The sequence below is a fragment of the Cyclospora cayetanensis genome, unplaced genomic scaffold, assembly GCF_002999335.1.
Source record: "Cyclospora cayetanensis isolate NF1_C8 unplaced genomic scaffold, CcayRef3 CcayRef3_contig_41, whole genome shotgun sequence".
NCBI lineage: Eukaryota > Apicomplexa > Conoidasida > Eucoccidiorida > Eimeriidae > Cyclospora > Cyclospora cayetanensis.
Genome location: NW_020312381.1, coordinates 195372 through 222597, shown reverse-complemented (window position 1 = coordinate 222597; position 27226 = coordinate 195372). Strand labels below are relative to the sequence as shown.

The 27226-nt window shown below is 52.3% G+C and overlaps 6 protein-coding genes and 1 non-coding gene across 7 annotated transcripts; 4 read left to right on the top strand and 3 right to left on the bottom strand.

Annotated features, from left to right (window-relative positions):
• Positions 1–1530: 1530 nt before the first annotated feature.
• Positions 1531–3427, bottom strand: LOC34619493 (40S ribosomal protein SA). Its single transcript, XM_022732784.2, has 5 exons — positions 3362–3427; positions 2552–2983; positions 2225–2407; positions 1820–1965; positions 1531–1762 (listed from the first exon to the last, which is right to left on the bottom strand). The coding sequence occupies exons 1-5, from the start codon at positions 3425–3427 to the stop codon at positions 1531–1533; spliced, it is 1059 nt and encodes a 352-aa protein (XP_022593111.2).
• A 1073-nt stretch (positions 3428–4500) lies between these two features.
• Positions 4501–7660, top strand: LOC34619494 (RNA polymerase-associated protein RTF1 homolog). Its single transcript, XM_026334419.1, has 7 exons — positions 4501–4608; positions 4738–4855; positions 5195–5275; positions 5460–5623; positions 5721–6245; positions 6521–6941; positions 7515–7660. Exons 1-7 carry the CDS (start codon positions 4501–4503, stop codon positions 7658–7660), a joined length of 1563 nt encoding a protein of 520 aa, XP_026190204.1.
• Positions 7661–10106: 2446 nt separating this feature from the next.
• Positions 10107–11206, top strand: LOC34619495. The gene is made up of 3 exons (XM_026334417.1): positions 10107–10365; positions 10571–10706; positions 10927–11206. The coding sequence occupies exons 1-3, from the start codon at positions 10107–10109 to the stop codon at positions 11204–11206; spliced, it is 675 nt and encodes a 224-aa protein (XP_026190202.1).
• Positions 11207–11669: 463 nt separating this feature from the next.
• LOC34619496 (splicing factor SF3a60 homolog) lies at positions 11670–15411 on the bottom strand. The gene is made up of 11 exons (XM_026334421.1): positions 14917–15411; positions 14397–14531; positions 13994–14239; positions 13704–13853; positions 13173–13328; positions 12948–13029; positions 12718–12801; positions 12439–12489; positions 12182–12315; positions 11882–11947; positions 11670–11768 (listed from the first exon to the last, which is right to left on the bottom strand). The coding sequence occupies exons 1-11, from the start codon at positions 15409–15411 to the stop codon at positions 11670–11672; spliced, it is 1698 nt and encodes a 565-aa protein (XP_026190206.1).
• Positions 15412–16217: 806 nt separating this feature from the next.
• On the top strand, positions 16218–20319 carry LOC34619497 (5-aminolevulinate synthase). The gene is made up of 9 exons (XM_026334416.1): positions 16218–16591; positions 16834–16981; positions 17158–17264; positions 17526–17947; positions 18135–18218; positions 18359–18440; positions 18656–18818; positions 19040–19680; positions 20175–20319. The coding sequence occupies exons 1-9, from the start codon at positions 16218–16220 to the stop codon at positions 20317–20319; spliced, it is 2166 nt and encodes a 721-aa protein (XP_026190201.1).
• Positions 20320–20540: 221 nt separating this feature from the next.
• Trnag-gcc lies at positions 20541–20611 on the bottom strand. The gene has a single exon. It is a non-coding gene; the product is annotated as a tRNA-Gly (tRNA).
• Positions 20612–21683: 1072 nt separating this feature from the next.
• Positions 21684–27179, top strand: LOC34623290. The gene is made up of 8 exons (XM_026334415.1): positions 21684–22293; positions 22623–22842; positions 23183–23370; positions 23809–24231; positions 25566–25837; positions 26044–26398; positions 26589–26782; positions 26949–27179. The coding sequence occupies exons 1-8, from the start codon at positions 21684–21686 to the stop codon at positions 27177–27179; spliced, it is 2493 nt and encodes an 830-aa protein (XP_026190200.1).
• The last annotated feature ends 47 nt before the right edge of the window (positions 27180–27226 follow it).

The following is a 27226-nucleotide window of genomic DNA, read 5'->3' as shown; positions in this document are numbered from 1 at the left end:
AATAAGATCTTCATCAGACTCGCTTCATTTCAGTACAAACGATTGAAAAAAACCTAGAGAGCTCCTTTTCCCCTACTCGCGCTCCACGAAGTTCCTGACTTGAGGAGAGAGGGTACACAGAGTGCGGTCAGCTGAGCCCTCTAAATGCTGCAAACATTCACAGGTAGCTGCAGTTAGCTTCTAGCGCACACGCCCACAACAGTGGGCCTTCGTGTTTCGAAGTAAAATATTCTGCAATAAACATGACATTTGAAAAGGCAAACCCAGTCTGTCAACTCTATACGAATTCTTAGTTAATTTAGCTAGAGTATTAGAAATTCTTAAGCATAGCTTTGCCCGTTCTATCCTCCTTCCTTACTTCATAAACCACCCACGTGTTCGGTATTGCATGCTGAAGCCAACAGTATGCAGCAGCGGAAGAGTTCCCTTCCTGTTGCCATTCCTCAGGCTGGTTAAAAGACAAATTCAGTGCATTGAAACGGTGCAAGCGAGAATGACAAACAGTGGATTGGTTGACGGGAAGAAAGACAAGCACACTTGCGAAAGACGAAAAATGGGTCGAACAACACCGTCGCGGTCCCGCGATATCTCACTGTCATCAGAGTGCTGAAATGTGAGCTCACCGCTGCGGAAAAAGGAGTAATGCGTACAAGGGTAGTCAAAATATACACTAGTTCAGCGGTGGCTCCGCAACCCGCGTTCCTCATGTCAAGAAGTCTGAGGGGATCGGGCAGCGAAAGCCAGGAACTCTCCTCAAAGCATTTTAATAGCTCTCTCTTAAATTTGCATCAACTATAAAGCAAAGAGTCTACCTACGGAGAGCTTGGATGAAGCGTTACATTTGACAAGACACGAGCAGCGTCAACACCTGGATACCACGAGGCTTACGTTTGCTGCTGCACCCAGAAAACAATTTTCGCTCAAGGCCCCAGCAAGGCATCAGCCTAAAACATTACTACCGAGCCTTTAGTCGCTGCAAGCCACTGCTTCACTATCCTACGCAGTGTCACTATTCTCGTGATGTAGCAACAGCCAGCTCGCGCACGCCGTGATGTCACCGTTCTGCAGGGATCACTGGATGCCGAGCTTCCGGTAGCGCCTAAATTGTGATTTCCACGACCAGTATCAATTGGCATGCCTCGCTGGATGCAAATAGCTTGCCTTCGAAGAGATTTACGCATCTCCAGTAGTAAATCGTGCTTACTGAGAAAGCCCCCAAGCCCAGTCCCAGGGTGCCAAAAAGCAAAGGCCCCTTAAGAGGAAAACAAGGACTGAACTCAAGTACCGATCAGCCCGCCAGCCAGGGAATGGCACCTAACCGGAAGACCCGTCTATGCTCTAATGTGCCAACACAACGTACATATAAGCACACAACGGAGCAGGGAAGACACGAACACACAAAGAAAAAGATATTATCTAGAAAACATACATCCAGGAATTCCGGCTTCATTCGTACTCCCAAAACTCCCTATTGTGATTCACTGGGCGTATATCCACAACCCGTTACATGCGCTAGGTTTCTGCGTTCCACTATCTCGAGGCACGCGCCACACTCAAAACAGCACGTCGCCCCGTAGCTACCAGCCCGCTACTTTCACTAGGACGTACTCTACCCCGTAATCCAACAGCTACATAAGCCCCCAGACTACTAAAACCTGCGCCATTATGGTCTTTTGCAAGGGCAAACCCAAGTGGATTAAGCCGAGACTTCGCATCTTGATGGCTGCGATTTTTGGTTTTTGTACCGGAACTCTCATACCCCCTGGGCCGAAAACTTCAATTGGGGGTCTGTGGTGTGTGTAAACCAACGACCCCTCACCACTTGGTGGCAGTGGCGGTCACGCTGGCCCCCCAGTCCGCCTGAGCAGCTGCGGGGTCTGTCCACTCACCAGTGCCAGCTGCGGGGTTCCAGTCTGCGACTTTTCCTCCCCAATCGCCAGTAGTCGCATTCCACTGGGACAGATCCTGAAATCACAAGTCGCACATCTCGAAGAATATGCATCAAGCCCAAGACAACAACCGACTGCGGTTCCCTCGGGCAGCGTTACTACAGGGCCAAAGCCTGTGACTACAGCCCACGAGCAACGCCGAATAGGTGGCACAAGCAAAGCAGTAGGGCATCCATGCAAACCTCCTATACTAATCAGGCACTGGTCATGTATGCTCTCAACCAGAAGTCCAATCCGTTTGCTGCTAAACGAGACGAATATACTTCTGTGTGTACCTGCTGCGCATGGGGGGCCGCTTCCTTGTCCTCGAGCCTGTCCTTCTTCTCGAGCTCCTCTGGATCTCTCCAAAAGAACATATCCACCATCACATCCCACTGCTGAGACCGCGGCAGCTCGCCACGCAAGTACAACACCTCCCGAGCCAGTAGCCAGTACATCAGCGCAATCGACTCCAAACCCTGAAAAGGGGCAAAGCACACACCAAATGGCTAGTTTCGAGCCGCTACCCCGTGAAAAGAAGCTCACAATGCTCCCTCCAAATTGCCTCGAAAACACTTCCTCCCACGTGGAGCCCTTCTCGTTCCCCAAGCCCTAAATCCTACCTTGTTGTTGCATGGTATAGCAACGTCAACGTAATCCAGGGGCGAGTCGGTGTCGCACAGTCCGATGACGGGCACATTTGCGTAAGAAGATTCCTTGACAGCCCTAGCATCAGTCCTGGGATCCGTCACAATGATGAGCCTGGGCTCCATGAATTTGGCTGTAATTTGATTGGTGAGCATCCCGGGGGTCCAGCGAGAGGCCACAGCCTGCGCACCCGTGTAGTGGGCGAACTTCAGGGAAGCACGCGATCCGTAGGGACGGGCGGAAACCACTAGTATATCTGCAGGGTTCTCGATGGCGACGATGATGCGGGCTGCCAGCAACAGCTTCTCGTAAGTCTTCTTCAGGTTGATAAGGTGAATGCCTTCGTTCGTTACCTTGTACGTGTAGGGGCGCATCTTATGCTCCACATTCTTCGTTCCAATGTGCACCTGTACATACAACGGAAACAGCATACCGAACTTCTACCTGTTGGCCTGCAGGGTGGTGCGCACCACTGCGAAAGAGGGCGGCAGGAGGGAGCTGAGGAGGCGGAAGCTGCGTATCCATCTGTGGCTGCACTGCTCCTAGTCTTAGAGAAAATGATACAAAAATATGTACTAGGCAAATCGTTGAGCTGCCACTTGACCCCACACAGCACAAAAAGCATGCATCCCTAGAGTGGGGGCTGTAAATGAAGCAAATTTCCCAGTTCCCCCCCGACCGCTTCTCAGATTGCATCACATATGTGCTTCCTGCTTCCGGGAAAGGGAGAAGTACATTCCATGGTCAGGGACAGAACAACTTCAAGCCTCAACTGCAGCCCCTACCTTGCAAATCAACATCTTTGCGATTGTGTCCTCCATCGGACTGAGCCGTGCCTTTGCGTCCGCCATCTTCGGGAGTCCTTTTCGAGGCTAAATGTGAAAACAAAAAGGAGAAGAAAACGGCAGAGGCAATCCTTAAACAGCTCAAGAGGCAGCAGCGGTAGCAACACCAGCAGCAGCTACAGCAGCAGCAGACCTCCCCGCAGAGCAGCAGCCGCAGCAGCAGGGGCTCTTTTCGCCCAGCTGGGGCTTTTAGGCACAGCAGTATGTGATGCGCTCGACTCATTTATGGAGTTTTATCCCTTTTATTCTATTAGGTACTAAAATTAGAGCTATTGTTAACCACCCCTCCCCAAACGGTCGCATTGTTGCAGCTGCAGGCAGCTATACACCATGGGTTTTGCGTATGCTATTAACCGAACTAGAGTTTAGCTTCAGCTTGCCTTTTAAACAATGAATGAAGAAAATAAAAGCAAAAACAGTAAAAGCGGTGGTTTTTTCGACACTTTTCAGATTTTGTCGGCTACAATCTCTTCCTGTTGGCTCCTTGACAAAAGGCTGCCCCAGGACTGACCATTCATTCAATGCTTAGCATGACCCTCTACACTAAGCTCTTACAAGCACATCGAATCGCTGCTCCCAATGTTTATGCGCTCGATGAGAGCTAGTGCAAGTAGGCGGTGCGGGAAACCCTACCCTTGCATGTCATGAGCCTTGGTACAGTTTGCATGCGCCAATTTGGGGCTTTTTGCCGGCCTGGGACCCATTCGGATGAAATTGTCATTTGTTTGTGTATTTGAGCGATAAAACGTGTGTCGAAACGGCTTGAAGCAAGACTTTCCCTTTACAGGCGGAAGCAGCAGAATAGTATAGTGCCTAGATACGCTTCTGGTGGGACACACCCTCCGCTCGCTGGAGGCTTTGAAGACTCGTTTGTTCCGCAAGGTTTCTCGTTTTCCTCTTACTTTTGATTTCGAACCCATACAAATTTGTTTGAACCGCTATGTGGATGTACGAATCCGTTTGCCCTGCTTCCTAGGGTGTGCGTCGTCCTCTATCATCGCACTCAACCATGTTAGTAGTCGTTTTCTCTCCCCCGCAGTGAATTTCCGTACACGCCGCATGCAGAGCCGCTCCACAAGATGAAGAGGGCGAGGCGCAGAGGGGAGGGGCCCCTTTCTGAGGGCCCCTTCTTAAGTACTCGCGAGTTTGACGCAGAGCTTCTGTACAGAGATGACAATGACAAAAAAGTCCGTTCATTCCCTCTCCCTGGTGTGTATGATGTTGTGCACGTGCCGGCGCGCCACTCTGCTTCGAAATGTACCTGCATGCGATCACTTGTGAGGTGCTGATACACCCCATTTTGCGTCTCGCATTAGGCGTTGGAGAGCATGAACGAGTTCCAAAGAGAGGCGGAGTTAGCGCGGCGCTATGAAGAAGTCGCGAGGGAACGACAACGGGCAGAGCTGCTTCGGAGCTCCAAGGATAGAAAGGATGGTAAGGCAGAAACATGATGTGTTCCTCAGTATGCGTCCATCAGCAGCATGGTTGGGGGGTGACCGGGACCGTCCTGCATTCCCGTCCATGCCCATGCGAATGTAATTACATTACGCTGTCACGCCACCTCCTTCTTGAGCGTACTAATCAACTCTCTGTCCCCTCTAGCGCTTCGATTTTGGGGGGGTTTTCGTTGTGTATTTTTTCCCCTTTGGCGGTACCTGGGTTTCTCCTTTTATCCGTGTCTCACCAGTGCCTTTTCCTGTGACGAAATATTGGCTCGACTGCGTCTGCTAGAGCTCAAGGTTCAGAGTATTCTCCGTGTGCGAAACATGGCAGGTCGTCTAGAGGCCCTCTCGGATATCCGTGCACGTCGAGCCAGGATGAAACAACTGCAGAGCAAAGCATCCGACACGAGCTGTATGTTTGCATTTCGAGTTGTGGACCCTCGCATGGGGTCTCGCCTTCAGCTCACATTGGCTTTCGAGGGGTGGTGGATCGCGGGTTTGAAGATTTGCATGGGGTTTCCCGCTAGCTCACCGAGCCCTTCTGGTTCTTGCTGTGGATTTCATGACATGGTGTTCGAAGGACTGTGTTTGTTCAGCGAATGCGTCGGAGGAGGGAGAAATCCAATCTCGTGAAGGGAGCGAAATGGAATTTAGCTCCGAGGCGGAGGGACCCCCCTCAGACGCGGAGGCTCCCCAAACCCCTAAGAAGCCGCCCGAAGAAATTCCAGAACCCAAAAGCGTCAGCAAGAAGCGACCTGCCGTGAGCGTTAAGGCTTTTAGACTTGTGGTATGCATTGAACTTCTTTTGTGTCGCCCTCTGCAGCACTCAGTTTTCAAACGTGTCCCTTTGTATTTAGGCGCGTCCCGATGAGGGCGATGCGAGCCTCTTTGCGGAGGATCGTCTAGATTTCGAGGAGCGAACCCGGAAGAGCTTATCCTTAAGGATGTTGGGGCGTCTTTCTCTTGCTCTTTTGAATCGCGTGCGTGTTTCCGTATCGCGGTTGAATCATATCCTCGAGCATCCCCAGGCAGAGTCCTATCTGAAGGGATGCGTTGTGAAAGTGTCTCCGCCTGGCGGGGTTCCTGCTCTACGAGGGGCCCCCCCTCCCGACGCCATTGTCTGCCAGATCGTCGGCATAAGGACTTGCAGCGAGTACAGTGTGAAGGTCGACGGCAGCATTCGCAGGTGCATCTACTCACTAGTGCTCAGACCGACGCCAAAGGCCAGTGCCAAGTATGATAGAGAGTTTACTCTGGCCGAGCTTATTGATGCCCCCGCAACCCAAAAGGAGTTCGACAACTGGCTGAAGAAGCTGCAGCAATTTGATACGGTCGATGATTTGGCAAAGAAGATGAAAAACAAAGCCATGCAGCTCGAAAAGGTGAGCACAGGCTGAAAGGGAAAACGGCATCCGGAGAGGTAGCAGCAGCGGCATGCAGAGGCGATCCATGGATATGGAGCTATTTACTAGGCCCCAGAAGTTGAGGAAATTGGCACATTTATGTAGATAGGGGCAGGAATGGAGGAAAGACCAGGTTGAGGGAGGCAGAGCTAGGCATGAGTAGCCAGTTTCTTTGCGAGGTGGCTGTTTCTTGAGGTAGTTTGCTAGCTAGCTTACTAACTTGCTGACGAGGTGTTAGCTTGTTTTTCCTGCAGTTTACTTTTACCGACGCCGACGTGCAGCAGATTCTTCAGAGCAAAGAAAAGGCGAGTGCCTCACCATTGCAGACCAGAGGGGCTTTGATAAAGCAGGCGACTGCCCTTCGGCATCAAGTTAACTCTGTTATGGCCTCGCTTTCTTCTACTTCAACGGCCTCCTCTGATCGGAAGGAGCTGCGCGAATGCCTTGCAGTGCTACTGCAGCGGAAAGCAGCTGCGGAGGCACAGCTGGCCAAATGCCGATTCCAGCCACTAGCCGACACGATCAACACGCAGAGACGTCTAGCACAAACAATAGGGGATACACCGAGAAGGGGAGGACTACTAACGGCTCACAGGAGGCACGATGACTCAACGCCGCCGTCCCACAGCGGAGCTGCTTGTGAGACTATGAATCAGCTTTACAAAACTTTAAACAGTAGCAAGAGCAACAGAAGCAGCAGTGGCTAAGTATGGGCTTGCTGAATTTGCTGTCCACTCTGCTGCAGCGCCAGCGGTCCATGGCATGTGCATCGCCACTGGCCTACAGTCCATTATGGGGCAGACGCATGAACAGCAGCAGCGCCTGGCGTCCACCTACGTACAGGTAATGGTTCTTTCAGAGCCACCTTCACTTTGCTTGTTGAATCTGAGTATCTTAGTGGCTCCTCCCGTCTCTCCTCGTGTGCCCTACCAACCTGTAACTGTCTCGCCATATGCCCATCACTTTTTATATGGACTTATTTTGCCTCTGCTGCCTGCTCGCGTCTCATGATGCCTGTGTTGCTTTCGGTTTGGCTCTGTCATTTTATATGCCTGGTTCTATCGCAGCCCGAATATTCACGTTAAGTAGGGTCCCAGTCGTTTTCTTCTGCTTTCTGATATGTCACCACTTGGTCTTACATTGTATGTTGTCCTGCCTGTTTCCCATCCTGGTAGAGAATTTTGGCTGTTTGAGCCTGCACGCAGATCATGGACACAGGGGCCTCCCTCGCTGCCCGGATCAAGGCAGCGCCACCGCCTCCTGGAGCGTACTACGCTCCCCTCATGCTTTCAACTCCCGCAAAGATCGAATTGCCGGCGCAGTGTCTTTCAATTTCTCTTGAAGAATACAAGAGACAAGTGGCGCAGCTAGCCAGCATGCAGCTTGGCGGTTAATAGCCATATAGCTAGCTGACTCGGTGGTCAAGGGTCCTGGGACATCCGCCATGGGACGTGCGTGTCTGATGCCATACCGATTAAAAGGCTCGCGCGTATGTGCAACCCTTATGGCGTGGGTACAAAGAAACACAACCATCAAAAACACACTTAACAGCTGCTTACAGATTTGAAGAATTCGATAAATGAACCTGCATACACGTGATAGAGACTACTATGCACTTCATACTTCGGGACTTTAGATGCCCCTATACTTGGCGTACTTGCATGAATAATTGCAAAGGCACGAAAGATGGAAACAAATATTTAAAAGGGGGAACAAGGACCTGGCGCTGTCGCCTGTCACGGTGATGGTTCTCTACAGCTGGAGGCGACCCTTCCTGTACACCGCAAGCTCCATAATGTAATACTTCTTTTGTGGTCTTGATAAGCAAACTTCTAGCCTCGAGTCCGAATCACAATTTTGAAAAATTTGTGAAGCGTCCGCTTTAAAGCGCCCCCTCGTCCTCATGTCTTTCACTCCGCAAGGTGCCGGCATAAGGGAAAAGAGGATGAATGGTGTGGGCACTGCTGGATTCTTTAAGCACTCCAAGCATACGCACTCGGTGCCACGTAGCGGCTTGGAGCATTTGCACAGAGTGCATCCTTATTGCGTATGGCTGACAATATGCAAAAAATAAGGTATTAGGACAACTAAATCGAACAAGTAAGACTTGAATGATTGTAAAAAGGAGGTGGCTCGTGCATAACCCCTTTTTAAAGCCAACCCCCTGATATACTTGTACGCAAGGCCTGAGGTGGACGCAAAACAAGGTATTAATGGGCCAAGCAATGCTTAGGCAGTCCTTAGTATGCCTTAAAGGCATAGAATCAGATGTGTGAGCAGTTCACTTTATGGAGGCTTTGAAACGCGGAGCCTCCAGTGAGCCAATTCACCGTTTATGATCTTACTACACTACCTGGAATTTGGTATTCTGTTGAGCAATGTTGCAATTGTCTTTGTGCTTTGCTGTGTTCTCGAAAAAATTATAAACTCTGAATATACGTGATGTCCCTATGCAATGTGTACCTTTGTGCGAATGCGTAGCATGCTGAGGGTGGGTCCAAGATTACCTTGATGGCCCGTCGTCAATTCAGTCAAGGAACGCAGTGGGATGCGATTAAAGGATTTACACAGCTACTTCAGAAGGCAGTTATGCCCAAAAAATATAGTGAGCTTTTTGAGGGAGCGTCTCATGCAAGGCCCATGCAACAAGGTCGATACAGCAGCGTCCCCCGTAGTAAGAAACACCGATTTTTGTCAAGAGTTCGCTGCCCAATTCATTGCCTAATAGAGACATTGCCTACCTAATGGGATTCCAGCTATCACTACACAACCAAAGAGTCTATGATGAACATCACGTATGTATGTAAGCCATGTAATCAATACCGGTGATAAGACTTGCGCGTCCATCTGCAGCGCTAGTGCCGCCAAGAAACATGCAAAAAGTGTGCAAGATGACCAGGAGACTCTCAATTTTTTTGTATTTGCGCATGGCAGATTTATGGCAAGTCAAGTTTCATCGTTGTACTAAATATGTGACAGTCCATTGGCGTTGGAGTGGTCCGGCATCCAGTTAAATACAGTAAGGAACGAAGTACACAGGGTCTTTTTCACGCCCATAAGACTGAAATAATAAATTATCCTGCATACAAACAGAAAACATGTGTGCCTGAGTGTATTTAGGTGTAGTGCGCAGTATACTTGCATCTTTGGCGCAACTGAGTGTCTAGTGACCCATCCCTTTCCCCAAGTCCCTGGCTGGTGGTCGCGCATCCGATGAAAGGGTCCCACACTAAAATGCGGCTTCCATCATCCATCATGCTTCACTTTTGAGGCATAAAATATTGCTTTTGCGCGAAATACTGAAAAATTACAGCAAGAAAGGCGCAAGGGACCCCTGCAAATTATCTTAACTCGAGGTCTCTGATCAACGATAATGAGGCGTAACCTCCCGCCTGTAGTTTTGTGCATGATATGGGCCCTTAGTGGAGAGGCGGGAAGTATCAAGCTATACTCGCCTTTCAAGCCATCCTTTTTACACTTAAAAAGAGAGGATGCACAAGTAACCCCCGATCCCTGTACACGAAACACCGAACCCTTTGTCTGACAAGATCACCCTGGAACCCTGACAGTTTAACCACATGAGACAAAGATTTAGAAGCACTTTTACTTGTTTTCGATTGTAGGCTCATCTCTGCGTTTTCTTTTTCTGTGATCACCGTACTCCAAAGAAGAGGCGTGTATTATACCTCCAGAGGCTTGTCTTTGATAGAGTGGTCTCTAACAGCACCAGAGCTGAACCACAGAGCTATCTTCTCAAGGGATGGAACTAGGCACCATGTTCTCTGGTTCATCCCCGTATCCTGCCTCCTCCGTCTGCCATCGACCCTCTCCAGCATTCTCATGCGATGGCGGCACTCCCTTATTTGTCCTGTTCAGGATATTTCCACTGAGCCTGAAGAGTCGGAGCACATGGCTACACCTTCTGCGGCATCATCTTCAAAGTCCGTGGCATTACCGGCTTTGGATTGGTGTCGAAAAAGGCTGTCCCAGATGACAACGTACTCGAGTCTGTGCAGGAGCCCTCAGCTAGCATGGCTCTTTAAAGCTGCTCAGGAGAGTGAGGAAAAAAATCTCCGACGATTTTTTGCCTATGAGGGAGGTAAGACAAGCAAATGAGCACATCGGCACAAAACATTAAGATGTAAATGGCCCGGCAGGGAAGTGAACCGTGCCCACGCAGGTCACGGGGATTAAGTTCTTCAGAGGAATCTCTGGACATAAAACTAGCTACACAGTTGGGTACAACTGCCTAGGCAAAAATACCTATAGCGTGCTGCGTTTGGTGCCTGTTTCACGTGTTTCAGTGAAGATGAGACGCTCAGTGTCCCCCGTTTCTGGGCTTGCCAACGTGGACATACTGGATGACCCCAATACACCCGCACATGCAGCGCAGTACATCTACGGGTCCTTATGCAGAAGCCCACTTGTTGCCGCCTGCCTGTGCGTCTCCTTTTCCCACCAGTCCCCGAAATCTTCCGTCTGCTATGGATCAGGGATTAACTAACCCATAATGGAGGTGGATTCTTACTTGGGCCCGACTAGGGAAGGTGAAGGTGTGCGCGTGCATACTTCGCCTTACTGTCAACCTATCGTACTGCAGCTGCCACTTAGTAGCGTCCACCGGGTGTCCCTACGCCTTATGTGTCTGCCCTGTTTTCAGTCGCCTAGAGGAGGCGTTTGGGGCGATCCCAAGTGAAAGGACTGCGGAGGCCGCTAGTGTTGAAGAGGTCGATCGCCTCATCACTAACGCCACGCAAGGCCCACCAACCCAAGAGAAGAAGCTAGATGAGGCCCCGGAAACCATAGAAACCGAAGAAACAATCACACAGCAGCCATTCACGGAAGATAGAACCGGACCAAATGAAACATATCAAGCTTCTGCTGGAGAGGCTGCATGGCACGAGCCAGCGGAGGTCGGGGGTGAGGAGCAAGCGCCATAGGACAGGACTACCGCGGATTGGCCAATTGTTTTGGGCCCTGTTCTCCTTATTTAACGTAGCTGCCCCCAGTTCCGACTCACGGAACTCGATTCTAGGTGTTCGCGCACCTCAGAAAAGCTGTATGAGCATATTATAGCTACGCACCTAATGATGCAGTACTGTAGTTATGCCTACAGTAGAAGCACGGCAGAGGGGTGCAAATCAAGAGTTGCTAAGGATTGGAAGAGTACAGAGATATGCAGGCATCTATTCAGAGACCTGGCGCTAGAGTAAGAAAGGGGTAGTAAAAAGAGAAGGCAAGCTAGTGCCCCTATGCAGATCGTTCCCTGTTGCCTCCAAGTCCCTTCGCATGGGCTGACGAGACATCAAGCGAAAGGATGAGCACCCATCGATCTCTCTTTGTCTCATTACTCGGCTGCCCGATCAACAGGTCGAGGGTGGCTACAGCAGGCTGGGCATCATCTCAAATAAGTCCCTGCCTTCGGAGATCTTCGAAGGCTCGGAGATTCATGACGTTCCCATCTGCATCTTCGCATTCGAGCTCTTGGTCTTGTTTGAAGGCCTGAGACGCACCGCACCGCGCACTCCCCCCGAAGCATGATTCATGGTGACGAACCCTCTGCAAAAAAGAAGCGCTTTGCTTCCTGTCCCCCTAGAGCCAAAACTTTTGCGTACATTCCCTTCTGCCTGTTTTTTTAGTCGCTCGTAGAGCAGAATCGCGTCCTCAATCTTTGTTATCTCCTGAGACACACAAAAAGCGTATGTCAAGCGCGAACACCCCTAAAACTGACCATGACAAAGACAAACAAAGACCCGCATTAGCCTTTCTTCCCCTGCTATCATCAAAATCAACAAAGTTTCAACGCGGACCGCACGGCTGGCCAGCAACAGATTGAAGTGCCTCCGTGGCTATTTCCATTGTGTGTACGTGGAGAGAGGCCTATGCAGAGATAAAACAGTAGATAAGGAACACACTTTGAAATGTGTTGTGTTTGGTATCTTGAGGCATCGCATCCCGAAGGAGTGGCGCCATTCAGAGAAATGCCTCTCGAAGGCACGACGGCCCCAGTAACTGAAATTGCCGCAAATCTCACATTTGAACTCCTGGCCTGAAAAAAACGCATGTGCATCACGAAACGCACAGTGGGGGCCGTCCATTGTCATTCTTGTGAATAATGAATTTGGGAAGGAGGGAAAGGCACAGTTTAGTTGGGGAAGTTGACGCTGCTGACCCAGTCCGTGGAGCTTGTACAGCCAGTAAGGGATCGGACGGCCATCAAATCCTACGACACACGCATACAAAGAAAGCCCAAGAAACCGCTAAATGCCTCGAGAGACCGCTCCGGGGGATGCATGCAAAGAAGCGCGAGCTTCGCCCCCCTGAAAGAGGCGAACAAGCCAAGAAAAGGCTGAGAGTAGGATTTTGAAGGTGAGTAGGAAGGTGAGAGAACACAAGAAAACAAAACAGAGAGGCGCCCAGCATGGAGAGTACAACACAAATTAAAAGATACCAAGAGGGAGATTCAAAGGATTGTAGACCGGTCCCTCCTCCTCTTCTGCTTCACTGTCCTCTTCGTCCTGCTGAGCATCCTCCTCTACACGCATAAGGCAACGCAACGGTGCAAGATTGCAATCATACGGTAGCGAGCGAGTGTATCTGGTGGCTCTTCGAAACACCATTTCCCATGCCACGTTCTCTGCTACGCTGCAAGACGCGGACAAAAAGACGCCTGAAACTAACCAATTTCCGAGTCGTCATCTTCCTGTTCAAGTGCTTCTTCGGCGGTAGTGGATTGCTTTTTCTGATAGAAAGCAATCGTTTGCTGCAGCAGCAAAAACAAAGCCAGTAGCTCCATCTTAACGCCCTACACCCTTGAGCAGCATGTGGGGTGGCAAGAGCATTTAAGTGACCGTGCTGTAGAGCGAGGCAGGCTTTGAACCTCGCTTTACAGGTGTCACTGCTTACATTAATGGGCTCCTGAAGCATGTCGGCGTATGCCTTAATCGAAAACTCCAAAACTGCTAGCTGCCGATCCGCGTCTTCACATCGCTTGGTTGCAGCCGCAATCTCTTCGGCCGAAAGGGAAGCAGCGGCCAGCAGCTTCTTTTTATAGGCCGATCCCTGCAGAGTGCGCATCGCATAGTGAACGGCACAGGCACCTTCCGATGAGCATAACAAAGGAGCAACCACCGAAAGGGGGCAAAAGGGGCGCGATAGCTTCAACAGTGATATCAATCCACAACTAATTAGGTACAAATGGCCAAGGAGAACGTGCAGGGTGGGTGCAGGAGCAGCTGGAAAAACCAGAGCATATCGAGATGGTGATGGCCAGCAATCGGCGTCGCGGAGCGAAAGGAAGGAAGGGAGAAACAGCAGTACGAACGGACAGAAGGAGGAAGATGTTGCAGGAACGGGCATGGGATACGTGCCGATGGAGTGCGAGTACAGAGTAGGACGGATAAAGCGGGGCAAGAAAGAGAGAGAGACAGTGCAGACCTGCTGATGCGAGGCGTAAGTGTTTGGATTTGCAAAGAGTCTGTCTGTGACTCTGCAATAGAGGGGATTGCTGTGCGTCTTCTCCTCCCAGCCGTTAACTTGCGAGGCTGCGAATTGGCGCTCAAAGTCGGAAAGAACTGTCTCCCGGACCTGCGCGAAACGCCACGCACCATCAGAGAGGCACGGTGGAAGGAGGTGGGTGGTAGAAGGGAGGCTGGGAGAGAGTCAGGCAAGCAATTGAACGACAGAGGCACATACAAGACGGCTGCAAGGCAGTCGGGCTGCCGCACCTTGTCGGCGTCCGCTAGGGGGTTCCTTCTGAAGAAAAAATCCTCGAGATACTGTAGAGTTCCTTGCAGATACTCTCGATAATCTTGTTGCTTATACTTGAGATGCCTCGGGATTCTCGTAAAGTCTCCCAGAGTACGAAGGTATGACAAATAGTCCATTGTGCAACCTCCTATCTCCTCGTCCAGGGCAGCGGAACGGTCCGCGAGTACCTCCTCGGAAGCGCCTTTCTTTCGAAGGCGTGCTAGCTGAAGGGAGATGCGAAACGATAACATGCATACAGGCGACGGATGAAGCCTTATGAGCCGAAAAGGCAGGCAGGCAGGCAGGCAGTAAACGCAAAAGGGCGCGGCAAGCACGAGGGAAGAGTGCGCTACATATAAAGCTGCCGACGTCATAACGTGCCTCCTTCTCTTTCGCTTCGCGGATGAAGTGACGCTGTATTTTTTTCAGTCCACAGAAGGACCGATACGACGCATCCAACGACACCAAGCGACCGAAGGACTCTGCGTCTTCAAAGAGAGCATCCAAATACGGCGTCTGAAGGAGCATCAGCAGAAAGTGCAGCCGCGGCAGGGGTGGCCAAGAGGGCAGCAGCGGGAGCGTGGGTAGGAAAGGACTGCATATGGAAGAAGGGGAGTGGACAGTGCCAACACACGATGCCGCGGGAAGGAAGGAAAGAACGACAGCACGCCCATGCATGCAAAGGAAGTAGTATGCACTCAACAGAGGGCAACAAAATGCATGCAGCCCTCCTCTGCAGCCCGTACTCACTCCTCCAGCTTGCAGAGGGGCCTCTGTGGCGGCCCAGCTGCAGCATTCGGCGGGTGCAATAGAAAGTGACGACTTAAAGAGACCATCACATCAGATCACCTACGGAAATCACTCGCAACGCGCTCTTGAAAGCTGGCCTTCCTGCACCTACCTCCATGAATTCTTGGAGTATTTCGTCCACACCCCTCGGCACAGTGGGCACCTGCGCATCTTCCGGCCTCTCGATTTGCCTGCGCTTATGGGCGCCGCGAATCTCCTTGATTCTGTCATAAAAGTTAACCCAAACATCGGTGCTGCTGCCGCTTGCCGTCACCCTGCGGAGCTGCCGCTGGCCTCCCAGGTAGAGGGTCTCTTCCCTCTTCAGACCGTCCTCGTCCTCGTACACGGAAATGATGGAGGAAGCTCTCTCCTGGATGCGCGCGATGCAGTCCGAAAGCGCTGCTTGCAGCCGCAACGACTCCTTCCTCTTGCGCTCGCTCAAACGCTTTGGTTTGTAGGACAGGGGAGCGAGTTGTTGTTGCTGTTGCTGTTGCTGCGCATCTCCCTCTATCTCCTGCTGCTGCAGCAGCAGCTGCGCAGCAACGTCCTCTAGCTTCTCCACGTCCTCGTGAGCACCCCGCAAAACCTCCAAAATAGAGGAGGCCATGATGAAGAACTGAACGGCAAGGGGGCAGGCAGGATATGCGGTCCGAAAGGCGCGGCCAGGCGACTTGAGCCTCTAAAGAGGGTGGACGGCGTGAGATTCCCGAAGAGGCGGGGAGATATCACGGGGAGAAGAGCCGCCTAAAGAGCAGCCCAAGTTCCGAATGCACTGCAGCTCTCCCGATCCACTCCGGCTGCTGCATGCAGAAAAGCGCTGCGCGGTCTCACTCCTGCCTTTCGCCTACTTGTTTCCCCCGATAAGAAGAGCACATACATGCATAGAAATCACCAAGCTGATGCCTCAGAGCGCACGGATCACGGCTAGGAGCCCACCACTCCGGATATCCTCGCAGCAGGGGCCGCTGCTGTTTCGCTCAGGCGACTGCTCCTTCGTGCATGCGGCCAGGAGTAGCCATGGGACAGACGCCGCGACGCGATCGACCTTGCAGCAGGCCTCTCTTGGATGAAACCCTTCTCTGCTTCTCGTCTCCTCACATTTTGCGGTGGGTTGGCGCGCTCCTGAGCAAGAGGGTCGTGTCGACGTTCCCCGTACATCGTTTCCCAAGCCGCAGGTCCCCGCTAGGATCTGCGTCTTGGGCTTGGATGATTTCGCGTCCAGCGAGTCTCTGACCGTGGGGGTTTCGAATTCGATGCCGTAATCAATGAGGCTGGCTTGGAGTTCAAGCCGTTTTTCGCTGAAATCCGGCCTCGGCTCGCCGGAAGAATCCGTTCACAGGGAGTCGCCTCGCACCTGATCTTCCAGTGCAAACGAGCTCGCCAGTAGCGAGGCAATCCAGTTTTTCCGCAAAGATGGCTTCCCACGTATGCCATCTGTTCCGTCGCTGCCCCTTCTTGCAGAGGCACAAGGGCGCAAGCGTCGAGAGTCTCATCCCACTATGCAAACTGTGCCCCGTAGCATCTCGATCCCCCGGAACGTTCTCACCCCAAGGCGCTCAATTGGCGAGTGACACCCAACTCCCTGCTGACGACACGGCCTCTTCGTTCACAGTTTCAAGTGCGGGGCCCGGTGGCAGCAGCTTGGATGGCGAGGCGGCGAATAAGCAACTGCAACAGTTCCACCACCAACTGCAGCAACAGCAGTTGCCGCATCGACAACAGCTGCCTAAAGACTTCTACTCTCAGCTGGCAGATTGCCGGATAGCTGAGCTCCATGCGGAGGGCCGGTGGGGCACTTTCCTTCGCTTTCCACCTACGCCTCTGCATGCTGCTGCCTCTCTGTCCTTCCATCGCCTTCCGCAGGCCTTGCCGTCTCCTAGAGCCTCTGCGCCTCTCACTCAGAATGTGTCTAGGATTGCCTTCTTTCCCTTTCTTCGCCGCACCTATCGGTAGAGGAATTCTCTCCTGCTCGCTCCCTCAGTCCGTGTAGGCACCCCCTCCCGTCTGCGCTGCAAACGCCTACCTGCAGGTACAGAGTGTTTGCAAACCTCCGCCGATCGGTGGGAAATTACCCCTCTGCATTCCTGCACGATCCTGAGGGGCACCAGAAGCACGAAGTCACCCTGTGGTGCAGCAACGACTACCTCGGCATGAGTCAGCACCCAGACGTCATGCACGTCCGTAATTACACTCCCTCCGAGAGGCCCTTTGCCACAGGCCGCTCGGCGTTGCGTTCGTGCAGATATTTCACGGCGTTCCTAATTTTCACATCTTGGCTTCCAAAGACATATCGAGGGGCCGTCGAACTGACCCGGGAAGGCTCAATACAATCTGCCGCTGTGCTGCTACTCAGGCATCCAAAGCGGCGATCGATCTGAGCGGCGTCGGGAGTGGAGGGACTCGAAATATTTCTGGCTCCAATGTCTACCACACGGAATTGGAGGCAGAGCTTGCTAACTGGTTAGTCCCTCGAGCAGATACGTATAGGACATGCTCTTGGGCGCGAAGAGTGACCCCCTAGTTTGCGAACGAAAGGATACTTATTTGATGCCTCTTATTTTAGCGACTTGTATCCCCGAAGCGCTGTGCAATGGCTTTCTTGCTGTGCTCATGGATCCTTCCAAACGGACCCTCTCCATGCACATGTTTACCGTTTTCTCCGTGTCGCTAGTGCTCGCACCATCTCTCTGGCTAGCTGCGTGGCTCTCTTGCTCTTTGCAGGCATGAGAAGGAGTCGGCTCTGCTCTTCACTTCTGGATTTGTAGCGAATGAGGCGGCCCTCTCGTCTCTCGCGTCTCTGTATCCGGGGCTCATATTCTTTTCGGATGAATCAAATCATGCGTCTATGATTGCTGGGATGCGCCATAGCCGAGCGGAAAAGCAGATCTTCCGCCACAACGATACGCAACACCTCCGGCAGCTTCTTCAGCAAGCAGATCCCTTGAGACCCCGCGTTATTGTTTTTGAAAGTATCTATTCGATGGATGGTTCCATTGCCCCCATAAAAGGTATCTGCGACCTCGCAGAAGAATTCAACTGTCTGACATATATTGATGAAGTGCATGCCGTCGGAATGTACGGTCATCGGGGAGCGGGCGTTGCACAGCATTTGGGTCAATCACACCGGATTAATTTGATAAATGGTAAGATACTGGCTACTTTCATCTTCCACTTTCGAGCTACCACTCTACACACACACACATACATGCACACAGTGTCCTCCTACGTCGAGATGCATACGTGCCCTTTCGTGTCACCCCTCCATTTTTACTCTCAGTTTGCTTGCATGCCTCAGTATCTCACTTACTTTTTGGCTGCTATTTCTTGTAGGGACGCTGGCCAAGGCGGTGGGGGTCTTTGGCGGATATGTCGCTGGTGATGCTAACCTCATTGACTGCATTCGCTCGTATGCGGGTATGCGTATGCCCTAAAACTCATAATACTACAGCAGAGCAAACGTCTTTCGAACATAGAAATGCCATTTTTTTCAGAAGCGTCCTGTTCGGTGTAGTCCTAGTGTTTTACGGATCTCCGGCTTCGGCGTTATGCTGTAGGCGGTTTCATCTTCACCTCCTCCTTACCGCCCTCAGTAACGGCTGCAGCGACAGCGTCTATCAAATACCTCAAACATTCCAAGTCAGTTTTGATTTGTTTCTTGCTGTGATCTGTGTATAATTCCTCTCCTCGTCGGCCTTGCTGTTAAAGTGACGCTCTGTTTCCATTCTCCCCTACCTTCCGCCTATTCCCTGCGCCGCAATTTGCCTTCCGGAGCCTCCCCACCTCAGGCAGACTAGCAAAGCCGTAGCTCTGATGCTGGCCTTTCCTACTTTGTTGATGCCCCTTCATCGCAGTGTAGAGCGATACTTGCAACAACTACGGGCCAGCGAGCTGAAATCACTGCTGCTACTCCACGACCTCCCTCTCCTCTTCAATTCTTCCCACATCGTCCCACTCCTTGTAGGGGACGCAAGGAAGTGCAAGGAAGCCACAGATATACTATTGAACGAATATCAGGTGTGTTCTAGTCGCTCGTGCTGCAGCGGCGGCACCCGACATGATTTATTTGGCGCTGCTGCTGGTGGGGTTGTTATTATGGGTACTTGTTCGCGTTGCTGCGTTTGGGAGCCTTCTTTTCTGCTTGTTCCACTATATCGCCGCGCTCTTGAAGGTGGGTCGTGGTGTCTTAAGCGCGTAAGCAGTGCGGCTTTTCTGGTTTCCGTTTTGGCTTTGCACAGATTTACATTCAGCCAATCAACTATCCGACTGTCCCTAGAGGATCTGAGCGTCTGCGAATCACGCCATCACCGCTCCACTCACGGGATGATTGCCACAAACTTCTTGGGGCCCTTCGGGACGTTTGGACCAGACTCAATCTCCCATCAGGTACAGAGTTTATTCAGAGAGGGTTGCCCCTCAATCGTAACGGCAGGGAGCTCCAGCAATTGCTTCAGCTATTGCAGCAGCAGCAACATTTCGTCAAACAGCATGCATCTCCAGATTTCGCTGCTCCATTAACCGCAGCAACGGAAACAGGAGATAGCGAAACAGGAGATAGCAACAGCTCAGTGATGTGCCCCTTCGGGGTAGCAGCAGCAGCGGACTGGAAGGGCCTGCCGGGTAACAGGGGAATGCCATCTTTCGTAAGATTCAACCAGTTTGCGGCTGAAGCCTTTCAGGAGAGACATCCCACGTGGCAGCAGGCCTTAGGGGAAGGGGGCCCTCTTCAGCAACTTCTGCAGCAGCAACTCGTGTGCACGCAGTTCTTCTTCGCGACAAACCCCACCACCCCTAACGCAACTACCACTCCTCCTGCGGCTCCCAAAGCGGCAGCAGCTCAGGCACAAGGTGCGAGAGCTAACAAGATTCACAACACCCAGTAGAGGGTAGCAACCTGAATGTCTAGCTGGCAGCACGAGCAATAGGAGCAGCAGCAGCGTCTTCAACAGCAAGAACGCTAGCAGCACTGGCACCAGCACGAGCAGCAAGGGGCTGTCGAGGCAGGAACACCCCTTAAGAGTGACTGCAAGGCTTGTTTGTTGAGGTTCGAGCGACTGGAGCTGCTGTAGCTTATATCAGAATTCGTCTCTCGCTGCGTCATGCACGCGATTTGCACGCGTCCCCCCCATCTTCGCTGTCCTCAGGTCCGCTGCTTCTTTTTTTCTTCTGCTATTGTGCATCTTTTTCCTTTTGTGTTATGTTATCGCGAATTATTCGCGTTTGGTGGCAGCATGCTTGTCTGGCTTGTTGCTTCTCAACGAGCCACTGGGTGGCACCTTCAACTGTGCTAGTTTCAGTGTCAGAACAGTGCAAGAATTGGAACACGGACTTTCTGTGTGAGGGGAGAGCTTTCATACTGACACAATGTCTTAGACGAGCCACAGCTGTACGACCTGGTGCATTATCAGCTTTGCAATGCAGCCATTTTTGGGGTGTCTATGCACCTGCACGGCTGTCAAAGACAGACGCAAATAGGAAACCACTGAGGAGTTGCCAACATGACGAAGTTTACATGTGAGCTTTGTGATTTGGTGCAAGGCAGCCTTCCGCTTTGCTATATTTAGAAAGACGTAAAGTGATTCAGCCAGTCCCAGTAAATGTGAAGAGACGTTCGCAGCCCTCTACCCCACAGGGCTTTCTCCCAGTTTGTAGAAAGCGCATTTTGAGGAATCGCATGCACGAAGAAGGCTCGCGCCTTCGCCTCCAGAAGTACGGGAAGGCACAACTCGGTGTCAAAACTGCGTCTGCCGGGAATCGAACCCGGGTCACCTCGATGGCAACGAGGTATTCTACCACTAGACCACAAACGCCTCGGCCGGCCAGTTCCTAAAAATCACAAAGTCTTTACGTGAATGGTGCAACTGAGCCAGCGGTCTTGCATTTCTACGAGCAGACCTGTAAAAGAAGGTCTATTTCTGCCCGTATACTGCGAGAGCAGTGATGTAAACGGGAAGCAGCCCTGGTGGGTAGATTGCAGGGCGGATTCTGGGGGCAAGCAAGAATGTGGACTGCAGTGGCTCCTAAAAGGAAATGAAGAAGTGGGTTTTCTCATTCGTTCACTCTCACGGCCACAGGTTCTTCAGGTATGCATTGCTGGGCTTCGTGTTACCGGTGCCTCCAAGCGGAGGAAGGCAGCACATCAGGGGCCGCTGCTGCATTCTGGGAGAGTTTGAGGGGGATATTAAATGCGTTTTCCGCATGCTGACTTGGCAGGAATCGTAATGTGTGTACGGCTCGATGCTGAGTACAAGCTGTGGATCACTAACGGGTGGCCACCTCGTCTCTCTACTTTTTAGCTAATTACAGGTACTCTATTCATAGGCCAGTAAACGGGTGGGGACTCAGGAAAACCTAAAAAGAAATCGTCAGTGGACGCTCTTACCGATTTGCTAGGTGTTTCTAGCTACTAAAGCTACCTTATCTGGAGGCGTATGACTGCATCCAGGGTGGGCAAGTCGACTGAGCCTCGCACACAAACAACTGTCCAGTATTGCGCGCGCGAACGGGCTTTGCCTTCTTGGGCCCTTCTCCTTGTCTTCTTCTCCATTTATCCAAAGTTTAAGACTACTTGTTAATTCCTTTACTTGTTCTTATAGCCCACAAGTGGCCCCTGCAAGGGGCCCCCTTTGTGTAGCAGACAGCGCCGCTGTGCTCTGTGGTCCGTTTTGAGCGCTGCTGGGGCCCCCCTTGTTCCCTCGCCTCCTTTTCCTGTTTATTTCTGTTGAATAACAATTCTTTTTTTTATGGTGCTGAACCGGTTTGTGGTTACATTGTAAAAACCCCTGTTCGCTCCTCTCTCTCTCCGCCCTTCCGTGGCGCACCGCCACTCTCCGCCCTCGCCAGCCGTGCATATCAATGCTGCAAGTCAGCTTCCCGTAGCAAATGGCTGACGTACAAAACGACACGGAGTCTCCGGCAGCCGTCGAGGCCCCTGAGGTGCCAGCGAGTCCAGCGGGGGTCTCTGAGCAAGAGCTGACTGCGGAATGCGAGAAGGGGGATATGGTGTCACCGCAAGAAGGGATCTCAGGGGGAGGAGTGAAGGAGGAGTCGCCGGAAGCTAGCGAGGGCAGTGCCAAGGCAGGGGGATCAAAAGCTGAAGCGACTGCGGCGCCCCCTGATAAATCTACTCTTGAGGCTCCTCGCGCTCGCAGTGGTGGAGAAGCGCCTCCTGAAGGGCTCACAGGGGTTCCTCAGATACCCCCCCTCTCTAAGCGCGGAATGTCTGGATCCCTCCAGACAAAGCTGTTGTCACCGGGTGCAGTGACCTCTTTGAAGGGCCGGGGAGGGCAGGCAGCAGACAAAAGCTCTGCCTTGAAACAAGAGTCCGTTAAGGGAGACTCTAGCGTGGCAGGCGCCTCCCAGCTCCAGAAATCCACGAAAGCTGGAGGCGCTGTTTTGGAGGTGAAAGGCAGCGGGGGAATCTGGCAGCAAGTTCTCCGGGGGGCAAGGGCCAAAAATCCGCAAGCACCGTGCGGCTATGTTATCCTCCTCGGTACGCCTGCTGTAGGTGGACTTCAGTGTCTCGACTTCCCTGGCATCTCTCTTTTAAGCCCTTTTTAGATTCCGGTGCACGAGGGGCGGAAGCAGTCTCTCTCTGTCTCTCTCTCTCTCTCTCTATATATATATATATATATATATGCATCTGTCTATGTATGTATGTATCCATCTATGTATGTATCCATCTATGTATGTATCCATCTATGTGTGTATGTATCTATCTGTGTATGTATCTATCTGTCTCTCTCTCTCTGCCACACACACATACACATACACGCTTTCTCTCTCTCTCTCTCTCAAATGTCTATGCCCTATCTTTTCCAGGTGCCGAAGATGTAGGCAAGACCTCCTTGTTGCGTCGGCTGCAGCAGATTGGCTCTCCTGCGCCTCTCTCGGAGACGGAGCTTCTCTCAGACACAGGAGGCGTTGCCGAGCTGGATTTTGCATATCTGGGAGTTCGCTGCCTCTTTGAAGAGGAGGAAGAGGCAGCAGCCGATGTAGAGACGAAGGCGAATGTCTGGATTCTCCAAGATCCATATGCATGGTAAAGCTGAGAAAAAATCCGTGCTTCTCTGGTTTCGTTTCGTGTTTGCCTACTGCTTATTCGGTCGCCATCTGTGGATGTCGGGGTGCGTGTGTGCTGCTTTCTACGCGTGCACGAGGCGCCTGAACTTCTCGTTTCGCTGATTTCCCCTACCTAAATCGTATCCTCATACATCGAGGCTTTCTCTTACGATACTATCCCGCCCTCCCTATTTCCCTCTTTTCCTAACTGCTTTTTTCTACTGTTTTCTGTGGCCTCATGTCTCTGCATATGTGTCTTCCCTCCCCTCCCCCCCGCTAACGCGCTAGGCTGTATATACGCCTTCTCTTTTGCTTCACAGGGAATCGGTGGCAGCCCGTCTGCCTCCATCTTGCCTTCCACACCTTTCGATCCTCGTTTGCCTGGACCTCCTGCAAGCGTGGGGGGCGTTGTCTGCCCTTCGCGCGTGGCTTCGCGTCGCGGATAAGATAGTCCAAAGGCTCATGCAGCAGCAAACCCCCGAGGATCAGAAGCAGATAAACAACAAAAGTAGGACGCTGGCTAAACTGCTTGCTCAAATATAGCGAGACGGATATACCACAGAGGCGCATGTACTCATTTGCAAAAGGAGGCACCAGGGGCACATGCAATCATGTGCGGCGTTGCCGAGGGGCTTGGACCGATACGTTTTAGCTGCAGAATAGGAAAAAAACGGAGGGAAGGGAGGATGTATTTAGTTTTATGTGCATTGGTAAATATGCGTGCCGATATTGATACCGTCGCACAGATAGTGAGGCAAACGCGTATTTTCCTCTGCTTGCTCCTTCCGTAAAGCTTCGCTGTCTTGTGCCTTTTTCTTCTATTCACGAAGGCACATTACGAGGTGGAAGGCAAGAGAAGGATGCATATGTGGCCTTTTCACGGTCTCTCGCCGTCGGGGTGTATGCTTCCGTCTGTGCCGCTCCTTGACTTTGCCTGCCTGTGCAGTGCTCAGTTATATATCAACCTACAGAGCCAACTGCTTGCACCACTTCCTCTCCAGAGGCCCCACAGACGCCAAGATCGAAAATATTGACGAGGTAAACGGGGGGAGGCAGCATGATATCTATGTGAAGACATGTATAACCCAAAGATGGAATACTTTGTTCAGAGATCGTAGGCGTGCCGTTCCTGCGCAAAGGCGCGCACTTCTCTCCATGGTCTTGACCCTACCAAGCATTCTAAGCACAGGTGTCATCAACACAGCGTGCTTCTGTGTAGGGTGTACCTTGGCCTCGTTTTTTTGTGTGCAGGCACCGCCCTCTGTGGCTGCTCTGCAAGGGAGTGCGGGTGCAGCGTCTGCAGTGCCCGTCACTGTTGTAGTAACGCGGTCAGATGCAGCGTCTTCGCTTACGACGAGAGAAAATCCGAGTGCCTTGGAAATTTTCCTGCTGTTCTTGCGCTTCGCTTGCATGAACGCGGGCGCTGCCCTCTTCCTAACGAGTTGCAAACAAGAGAGCAGGTGCCGCCGTCTTTCTTTCTCTCTCTCTCTCTTTCTTTCTTTCTCTCTCTCTCTTTCTCACTTTCTTCCCCTCTCTCTCTTTCTCTCTCTCTCGCAAGCCTAGCCTTCGCTTGTCTCAATTTGTGTTGCACACTCGACCCTGTATTGATGCACACATATGTGTGTTTGGAGGCTGACCTGTTCATGCATGTGTGCATGCCTTCATCGAAGTGCTAGCTGCTGTTTCTGCACGACATGGATCAGCCCCTCTAGCGACAGCAGTGTGTATATCTCTCCGTGGCTATTGCTCTTCTGCTCGCCTGGCAGCAGGTGTTCGGCTGTTTGTGCCTTCATAGAAAGCCCACACGATCTCGTGGCTTCCTGTCTACTTGTCTCGTTGTGCAGGCCCCTTAATGTGTATTTGCTGTATCGCTACATGATGCATCGGATCTATGGATATCCCTTCAGGTCAGCAGCCGGTGTCATCAGAGACTGCCATCGTGCTCCTACTTAGTTTCGTGTAGTGTGTTCTTTCCTCTGCCTTGAGAGGCCCTCTGATGCCTTCTCTTTGTACCGCTTCATGAAGACTCTTCTCGGGTACACCTCTAGACAGCTCTTACCTTCCTCGAACACCCTTCCATCGCTATTCTGCCTCCCTCTGTATCTCTCACGCATTGCGCTCTAGGGAGTCTGCCCAGTTGGAGGAGGCGGAGCGGCTCTTTGTCCCAGCAGGCTGGGATACAGAGGCAGAGCTCAGGTGAGACACCCCTCTTCCTCCTGCATGATTATTTCTTTAGAGTGACTCATCCTTACATCGTTGGCGATTCTTCCATTGGCCCCTCGTGCGCGCAAAGGCCTCACACCTGCCCTTCACTACCTTTTGAACTGCCTGCCGATGATGGGCTCGGCTGCAACAGGTTCGATTTACCTTCAGATCTCTCATCGCCAAGACACCCGCGGAGTCGTTCGACGTGAGAACATAAGCGCTCCCACACTGGCGAGTGTTGCCATATCGCTGGTTCCTACGGATGCTGCTGCTTTCTGCTGTCTCTAGGGCGATAAAGGTGGTGTGGCATCTGTGTGCAGCAACCCTACGAGTCCTTCATCAGTCGCAGCCCTCCTGGCAGGAGAGTGAGGCCCTCCAACCCTTCTTTACTACACTGCCTATCCTTGTCTTTCTCTGCCCATCTGTCTATGGGGTTGATTGGCGCGTGCCCTGTCATCCTTTGCCTGACGGCTCTAAAACACTATTATGTTCTTAAAGGATGTGCTCGTTCCGTTGCCGCAATAAGTGTGTTTTGTCATTTGATTTGCAATTCTGCTTTTGTGCCGCTTGCCCCGTTGATGCGTGTGCGCCAGAGCAGCACTTCTCCTGCATACAACCCCCGCGTTCCCTTGCAGAAAATGGCAGCCTTTCTTGGTGAGCTGCAACAGAGGCACCCCAGCGCCATAGTGGCGATGAAATCCCCGGCAGCAACACAGCAGGCAGCATCGCAGAAAGTTCCCCTTGGAGACGCCGCAGGGCCCCCCCAACAGGCACAGCGGAGAACATCCAAGGAAGTGCGGTTGGTAAGACGCAACAAGTATTACGGCACATCTAGAAGCAAGAAGGGACTTATGGCACATCCTAATTTCCTTTCCTGTGTATATCGATTGCCTGTAGACGGGGGGTCTTGCTTTCGCTTTTCTGCCACCAACGTGTGGGTATGTACAAGGCTCCGTGAGTGCTGCTTTTCGCGCAGAACCTGCCAGCCGACGCCGCCAGCGGTGACGCGGAGACTCTCGGTTCGGTACCAGCCCTGAGTGTAGGGGCCCCACAGGGGGGCCCTGAGGCTCGTGTGTTACCCTCGCGCGCGTTAGGTCAGAGCGCCTCACGAGCTCTTGGATCTGTGAGGGGGGCCCCCCTGCAGAAGGGAAGCGTGGCGCTCACTTCGGGCTCGGTACGGAGTGTTGAGGGTCTCGATAATCCCGCCGACTCGGACTCCTTGCAGAATTTCTTTCAGGGCCTTATGGCGAAGAGTGAGCTGGGGTGGCGGGGGAAAACACAGGAAGGAAGGGGGCCCCCTCGTTTCTGGGGGCCTTCTGGCCATGCCAGCTGTTTCTCTCTCTGCTTTGCGCTTGACTCATCGTAGCGGTCGGTCTACGTGTGTGCCAGAAATCCTGTGCTCCTGTTTCACACTGCGTCTTTGAGCTCCTGTAACCGTCGCGCGAGGCCTCGCAGCACATCTTTCTAGTGGCGTGTTGGTGTCGTGCTCTTGGCGCGATGAACTCGCTTCGGGGCTTTAAGGCGCCCAACAGAAACGTGATTCCCATCACAGCTCGCCTCCTACTGTGTTGCTGTTGCCGGTAGAATGCGCCAGAGCAGCGCTGGCAGCAAAGCACGAGCAGTCGTCGGGTGCCTTTCGTGATCTTCTTGTGATTTTTTGCAGCGAGGGGAAAGGCCCCGGCAACGCCTCGGGAACGGGCAAAGTCGGTCATCAGGCCGAAGCTTCCTCCTTCTGGGGAGGGGCCCTCTTCTCGTGCTCCCCCGCCTCCTCCTACGGCCTCCTCGTAAGAGCACCAATAGTTGGTCGTTCAGCGCTGCTTGCTTGAACGCCTCTTCAGGCCAGTAGGCTTGCCGCTCCTCCTCCCTTTGTCCCTTGACTAGCTAGCTCGCTACCTGCCTACAACAGGCCTAGTCACGCAATGCAGCCTGGTTGCCAGAGGAACGCGAGAACTCAACCACCGTGCGTTGAGTGGTGACCCTCGCACTTCCTCTGCAACGGCCTCTGGTGAGCTGTCCAACTGCTGGGCGGACCGTCCTTCGTCGCTTTTTGCGTTCCCTGTAGACAATTCTATGACTCTAGGACCTGCCACGTCTCTGGTCACTTTGGGTTGAATGGGGGGCTGTCGCCCGTCTCTCCAGTCTTTTTTTTTTGCATGCTG

What these genes read in the sequence shown, in the direction of transcription:
- LOC34619494 (XM_026334419.1), top strand. Translation starts at nt 4,501, where the DNA reads ATGAAGAGGGCGAGGCGCAGAGGGGAGGGGCCCCTTTCTGAGGGCCCC. An exon ending in CTCCAAGGATAGAAAGGATG is followed by an intron (nt 4,856 to 5,194) that starts GTAAGGCAGAAA and finishes GAAACATGGCAG; the next exon opens with GTCGTCTAGAGGCCCTCTCG. An exon ending in CAAAGCATCCGACACGAGCT is followed by an intron (nt 5,276 to 5,459) that starts GTATGTTTGCAT and finishes GTGTTTGTTCAG; the next exon opens with CGAATGCGTCGGAGGAGGGA.
- LOC34619496 (XM_026334421.1), bottom strand. Translation starts at nt 15,411, where the DNA reads ATGGCCTCCTCTATTTTGGAGGTTTTGCGGGGTGCTCACGAGGACGTG. An exon ending in CTTACGCCTCGCATCAGCAG is followed by an intron (nt 13,329 to 13,703) that starts GTCTGCACTGTC and finishes CGCACTCTGCAG; the next exon opens with GGATCGGCCTATAAAAAGAA. An exon ending in GTACAAGCTCCACGGACTGG is followed by an intron (nt 12,316 to 12,438) that starts GTCAGCAGCGTC and finishes CGTTTTTTTCAG; the next exon opens with GCCAGGAGTTCAAATGTGAG.
- LOC34619493 (XM_022732784.2), bottom strand. Translation starts at nt 3,427, where the DNA reads ATGGCGGACGCAAAGGCACGGCTCAGTCCGATGGAGGACACAATCGCA. An exon ending in CAAAGATGTTGATTTGCAAG is followed by an intron (nt 2,984 to 3,361) that starts GTAGGGGCTGCA and finishes TTGTATGTACAG; the next exon opens with GTGCACATTGGAACGAAGAA. An exon ending in CGGCCCCCCATGCGCAGCAG is followed by an intron (nt 1,966 to 2,224) that starts GTACACACAGAA and finishes TTGTGATTTCAG; the next exon opens with GATCTGTCCCAGTGGAATGC.
- LOC34623290 (XM_026334415.1), top strand. Translation starts at nt 21,684, where the DNA reads ATGGCTGACGTACAAAACGACACGGAGTCTCCGGCAGCCGTCGAGGCC. An exon ending in CGGCTATGTTATCCTCCTCG is followed by an intron (nt 22,294 to 22,622) that starts GTACGCCTGCTG and finishes TATCTTTTCCAG; the next exon opens with GTGCCGAAGATGTAGGCAAG. An exon ending in GCCTTCTGGCCATGCCAGCT is followed by an intron (nt 26,399 to 26,588) that starts GTTTCTCTCTCT and finishes CGGGGCTTTAAG; the next exon opens with GCGCCCAACAGAAACGTGAT.
- LOC34619495 (XM_026334417.1), top strand. Translation starts at nt 10,107, where the DNA reads ATGCGATGGCGGCACTCCCTTATTTGTCCTGTTCAGGATATTTCCACT. An exon ending in ATTTTTTGCCTATGAGGGAG is followed by an intron (nt 10,366 to 10,570) that starts GTAAGACAAGCA and finishes CACGTGTTTCAG; the next exon opens with TGAAGATGAGACGCTCAGTG. An exon ending in CCACTTGTTGCCGCCTGCCT is followed by an intron (nt 10,707 to 10,926) that starts GTGCGTCTCCTT and finishes CCCTGTTTTCAG; the next exon opens with TCGCCTAGAGGAGGCGTTTG.
- LOC34619497 (XM_026334416.1), top strand. Translation starts at nt 16,218, where the DNA reads ATGGCTTCCCACGTATGCCATCTGTTCCGTCGCTGCCCCTTCTTGCAG. An exon ending in CTGCATTCGCTCGTATGCGG is followed by an intron (nt 18,219 to 18,358) that starts GTATGCGTATGC and finishes GTTATGCTGTAG; the next exon opens with GCGGTTTCATCTTCACCTCC. An exon ending in TACTATTGAACGAATATCAG is followed by an intron (nt 18,819 to 19,039) that starts GTGTGTTCTAGT and finishes GGCTTTGCACAG; the next exon opens with ATTTACATTCAGCCAATCAA.